Source organism: Pygoscelis adeliae, unplaced genomic scaffold, assembly GCF_000699105.1.
Source record: "Pygoscelis adeliae isolate BGI_AS28 unplaced genomic scaffold, ASM69910v1 Scaffold241, whole genome shotgun sequence".
Classification (NCBI taxonomy): Eukaryota; Metazoa; Chordata; class Aves; order Sphenisciformes; family Spheniscidae; genus Pygoscelis; species Pygoscelis adeliae.
The window spans coordinates 2,293,027-2,298,455 of record NW_008824056.1 but is presented as its reverse complement, the minus strand read 5'-3'; the positions used below and the strand labels follow the sequence as shown (position 1 = coordinate 2,298,455).

At 47.0% G+C, this 5,429-nt stretch overlaps 1 protein-coding gene across 2 annotated transcripts in view; it reads right to left on the bottom strand.

The window, feature by feature from the left end:
* Positions 1 to 1,866: 1,866 nt before the first annotated feature.
* Positions 1,867 to 5,429, bottom strand: part of VEPH1 (ventricular zone expressed PH domain-containing 1) — an 83,128-nt gene continuing 79,565 nt past the window's right edge. For both annotated transcript variants that reach the window (XM_009333935.1, XM_009333936.1), the window contains one exon: positions 1,867 to 2,103. In XM_009333935.1, the coding sequence (XP_009332210.1) occupies positions 1,867 to 2,103 (237 nt within the window). The remainder of the gene's footprint in view (positions 2,104 to 5,429) is intronic.

Genomic DNA, 5,429 nt, shown 5'->3' with positions numbered 1-5,429 from the left:
AGTTAAATCACTCAGATCCCACTCCCTCCACACCTCTTCCAGCCCTTGCTCAGCTTCATGCCCATCTTCTCCTCCGCGCACACACCGCAGCAAGGGCAGGGTAAGGGAAGGGAGATGGCCTGCCCGTGACTGGGCTTCCCGGAGGCAGCTGAGCATCCCTGCTCCAGCTGCGTGGTCCCTGCCCTGCCACAGCTGCTGTCATGGCCCCGTTTTCCCAAAGTGAGAGAAGTTCAGTGCAGGCAGAATAACATTTCTGAGCTGTCCTGGGCCCCATTTTCAGAGCCGCTGACCAGCAGCAGCCCCAGTGAAATCAAGAGAGTTTGGAATATTTAGGATGGTGGAAAAATCAGGCTGTAAGTTCAGAGGTATGCAGTCATTCAAGCTGCACCCCAACGGAGAACTGTGTCTGCTATGAGACTTAAACCTCGTGGTGACTGCTGAGAACAGGCTCGACTCAGCAGCACCAGCACTAGCTTTACTCAGTAGACTTTAATCTGAATTTATTTCCCAGGTCATTCCTCTTGCTCCCTGTTCCCCAAGCGCTTTTGATGACACAAAATGTTGCCCATGTTTCTAATCGCTCTTCAGTTTTCTTGGTAATTCATAAAACTCTTCGAGCAGACCCCTGGCAGGTCCCTGTCATCACAGCCGCCCGAACCCCTGCTGCCCTCCTGTCCGCAAAGCCAAAACCAAAGGCGACAGCCAAACTCACGCTGCAACCGCTGCAGAAAGTCAAGACGATAATATTTCAGAAAGCCGATTATATTGCTGACTTCTTAATGTGCCATGCTCTGCAAGGAACTTTCCAAAATGCTGTGAGCTCCCTCTGCTACTGAATGGAAGATACATATTACAGTAAAAGGCATTACATCCCCTTTAACTCTCCCTTTTTGGCAACAACTTTTTGCAAAAGATACATTTTTCTAGGTTGGAAAATTTCAAATTTTATTTCTCCTCAGTCTTGAATAATCACCAAGTCAATTTCTTCACCCACAGACTTCTCATTAATTTTTTCCCTCCTCTTTTCCTTTTGTGCTTTCAGTCTTTTCTACAGTACTTCCTCCACTTTGGAATCATTTGAGAGTGACAAAGAAAATGAAACAAACTGGAATTTTCCAGTTTTGGAGAAATTTTGAAAAGTTACAGAACAGAGAAGACAATTAAAAAAAAGAAAGGAAAATAAATTTTTAAAATTGCATTCAGTTGTGAAGGGGAGAAAAAGCAGGAAAAAGAGAGAAAATCAAAACAGTTAAATATTTAAAATTATTTTTCAGCAGTATTAAATCTTTAAAACTGCTCCATTTCAAACCTGAAAGCAGCAGCAAATTTGATTTTTTCCACAGACACATATAAACAGTAAAAGGATAAAGTTCACTGAGATTAAATAAGATGGAAAATTACCTTTTTACAGACAGAAAGTGATTGAGGAAAGCAGAAAGTCCTTATGCGCTCGAATGTTCTCGGCAGTGTCTAAAGCCACCAAGACCTTATGCATCTCAGAAGCAAAGGCTGAGGCGTTGAGATTCAGGTTTGTTTCTAACCACGTCTCCTGGCTTGCAGGCCACTAGGCGGAAGAAAAACCTGCATTTCAGATATGGACGTGGAAGCTGCTTCTACACCAGCAAATGCCAGGGATCGCTCCTGCATGGTGGCACTCCATCACCTGGTAGTGTCATCGAGGCATTAGACCTCTCGTGCTGCACAAAACTCTCCCTGGCCCATGCCAACAGAGGGTCTCCCCCACGGTTTTCCATGGCCCTATTTTGGAGGTAAAAGAGTTCCATGGCATGGCATTGGGATGCTCTGCGCCAGAGCGGTCCCAGACACGTTTGGTTTGCTGGCATGGCCACAGAGGTGCCAGCAACTCTACAGGTAGGTGGTGGCCTCTCGACTCTCCCTCTCTCTAGCCTGTGCAACAGCGACATTGATGCACTGAAGCCACTCCTCGGCGTTCTTCTCGTCTTTGGCCTTGAAAACATAGGTCTTGCTGTCGGTGAAGATCTCAAAGGCCCGGGGCAGGCTGCGGTCCCTGCGCTTCTTTGCCACCACTTTAACGCTCTGCACCTTGTTGAGCTCAATGGGGCAGTCGTCGGGGTCGTCTTTCTGAAACACAGGGAAGACAAAGGGAGCCAAGTTCATCCGGTAGAACTTCCACCGTCTTAATAAGCAGTTGATGTCTCTAGAGCTGGGCTTGTAAACATTGCTCATGCGGGCAAACGCACTGATGGGGACTTCCCAAAAGAGCCTTGGGGGAGTTAGAAACCCCCATCCCGTGCAGTGCCATGCTCACCTACTGAACACCATTGGGTTTCATGGGGTGTCATGGTAATACTGCACCCAATGGCCAAGGGCCCACAGTCCCCCCGGCCCCCCCCCCCCCCAGCATCTGCACTTTTTAGTTCTAGCTTCAGCTATTAATATGGGCTTGAATTTTCCTTTCTCTGGCTTTTAATAACGATCATCTTTGTTAATGGAGCCACGCACAACTCATGCCGATGGCAGATGCTTCCTGGGTACAAAAATCGGCCAGAAGAAAGCTCTCTTCTCTTAAGCAGTGATAAGTTGTTCCCCTTCTCAGAGTCTCCACCTGAAAATGGAAGCAACAACTCCTTATGTTGGTTTTTAAAAAAGGACAGATACTACCTTGAGTCTGATCCAGATATGTGAGGGAAATCATGGCATTTCTCAGTGGGGAATGGAGAATATGGGATAGCTCCGCTGCAATTTTGTTTGAAAACATATAAAGTAGGTACGTCTAGGAAATCTTAGTGTCATTGTAAGAAATATGATGCAGGAAGTGTAAGACGTAGTTGTACAAAGTCATGGAAATTTCCTGCAGGAGAAGAGATTTGTGAGCTCATAAAAAATGTACGAATTGGGTCTGCAGGTGAGAAGTTTAAGCCCAAGGCCCTGATTCCTCAAGAATATTTATGTTTCTCCTGTTGAGCTTCTTGTACTTTTTACCAAAAGGAGTAAGGCAGATTTTCCAAAAGCTTTCTGCTCCTATCATACAGGAAAGGTCTGGACTGATCTGAGTGAGATTTAGTGGTTAATTATCTTGCAGGAGCTGAGCACAACTTGGGAGAAGCTGCAGTGTGGGAACCGCTGTTTCCAGAGCTGCTCTGCCTGCCCTAGCTTCATCTGCTCTCCCAGCAGGCCAGGTCTGAAATGCAGGACCAGAACTGGGCAGGGAGACTTCTCTTGCAATAATGTCTCAGTCCTTCTGGGAAAGAACCAGAACCATTTTACTGTTCTAAGGAAAAGTTCATCTGAAAAGACCATCCAGAAGAAGTCCCAAGCCCAATGGCTGTGTGTGATTCCTCTCTGGGATTTGATAGTCCCCTACCCTTACCACTGGTAAAAATGGCACTGATGTGCCATTTTTCCAGATCCATAATGAATACCCAGGATGAGTTTCCCAACTTTTGGAGCTCTTCCGTGTTGCATACATATTTACAGTCAAGGCCTCCTACATTCCTGAAGTGCCATAATCCCTGGGCAATCCCCTCCTTTCTGACTCAAACCAGCATTGAAGTCCATCCCTCGACCAGAGCAGCTTTCCAGCAAGAGAGGCTGGCATGAACCCCTTGGCAGGGCCACTGGCTGGGTGAGCAGACAGACCCCTCCGGGACACAAGAGGTCCCTAGGCTGCGGATAGCTGTGACAGCGCAGAGCCGTCGTCTTCCCAGCACATCTCCATCCCCTGGCGTTGCTGTTGCTCGTTCTGGGACAGGACATTTATTTGTCTGTCTCATTCATTTTTTATCAGGGACCCCGTTCCAGACCTGAGAGGTTTTCTTTAAATGGATAGTTTCCCACTGAAATGTTCAGTTCTGACCAAACGACTTTCCATAAACAATGAAATTCATCTCCAACTTCACATGGGAACAAATGTTTCCAGAGCCATCATTGATTCCCTGTGCACAACCACGGGACCACAGCAGTGGCCCACCCTCCCCTGCTTCCACAAACACTGATTAAGGCTTTATCGACAGTATTAAGCTGGCTCTGCACTGAAATCTCATCTGGGATAAACATTATGAAAATTTTATCACAGAAATTGCAAAGCAACAATAGACTTGAGAACCAAAACTTTGCACCCCATGAACCAGACCCTGAGACTTAGAAGCCTAACTAGCAAAAATTATATAGTCCGTTCATTACCACACAGTGTTTGACCTCAAGTTGCTAAAGAAAGTTGATTGTACCCTAGGCACATTTCTGTGGAAGGAGTTTACCACAATTTTCCAGGAGTTTAGGATGTGGCTCTTTTTTGGACCTCTTATATTTTGCTTTTCTCCTGCCTCCCCTTTACCCACTGGCCATACAGATGCTTACACAGAGTGAATATTGTCCACATGGTTACTCTGACGAAGGGAAGGTTCATGGTGGGGCTCCAGGAATAAGCAGGCACAGCCAGCTGGCCATCTTACAATACCTCCTCTGTGTTAGGTTTGTATTTTTAAGTGAGCAGTGTGTAAAGTCCAAACACCCACGCAGCACCCAGCCCTGCTCAACAACGCCAGAGATGATGGGGCAGACCTGTCATGCTCAGCCAGGCAAGCACCGTCCAGCCTCGAAGACTGTAACAAGCACCAGATGCAGCTGCTTAGGAGCCTCTACCACCGCTTTAGCCGGCCACAGCCTGTAGCCTGGCATCTTGCAATGCTTTCGGACCTGGTACCCGGCCACTGAGATGCGGGGCTGGTCCTCCCGCCTGGTGCCAGAGGCGTGCAGGAGCAGATCTCCTGTGGGATGTGAAAGTCACACTTCTATTGCCCAAACCACTTCTGTGAGGCTTCATACCTCCAGCCCTGCTTAAAGGGCTTAAAATTTTCTGTTTGGTGTTCGCGATAGTCAGACCAGGGCACGTGTGCAACCTAAACGGGTGGGCTCAGGGTTGCTCCAGGCTGCAACCTAACAATGGTTAACAGCAGGACTTTACTCTCAAATTTAGGCCAAAAATGTAGAAGTAACAGGATATAACGCACCAGCTTGAAAGACTGATTACCCAGGCGCCATAACCCCGCCGCTGTCCCCAGGGGGCTGGATGCCAGCCTGCTATGCTGACAAACCAGTCTAGGTATTTGTGTTCAACTTTAAAAAAAAGCAAAGAAGCCTTGAGTTTGCCAGTTAGAAAAGGAAAGTTAATCTATATGAATTACACTGTTGAGCAAAATCTGCTGTTCAACAATCTAATCTGCCAGCTTCACCCGCCTGCCACGCGCTGCACATTCCCCATGTGAGCATGGGGAACACTGAGAATGCAAATCCAAGGAGGCGATTTCTGCATGCTAATCGCATCCCAGGAGTAATCAAGGTATTCTGATGTGCCTTATGCCTGGCTTGTTTGGAGAGCTAATTAAAGCCATTCTGTTAAATAAATTTCTATAAGCCAATCGACTTGCTAAACAATGACAATTATTCTG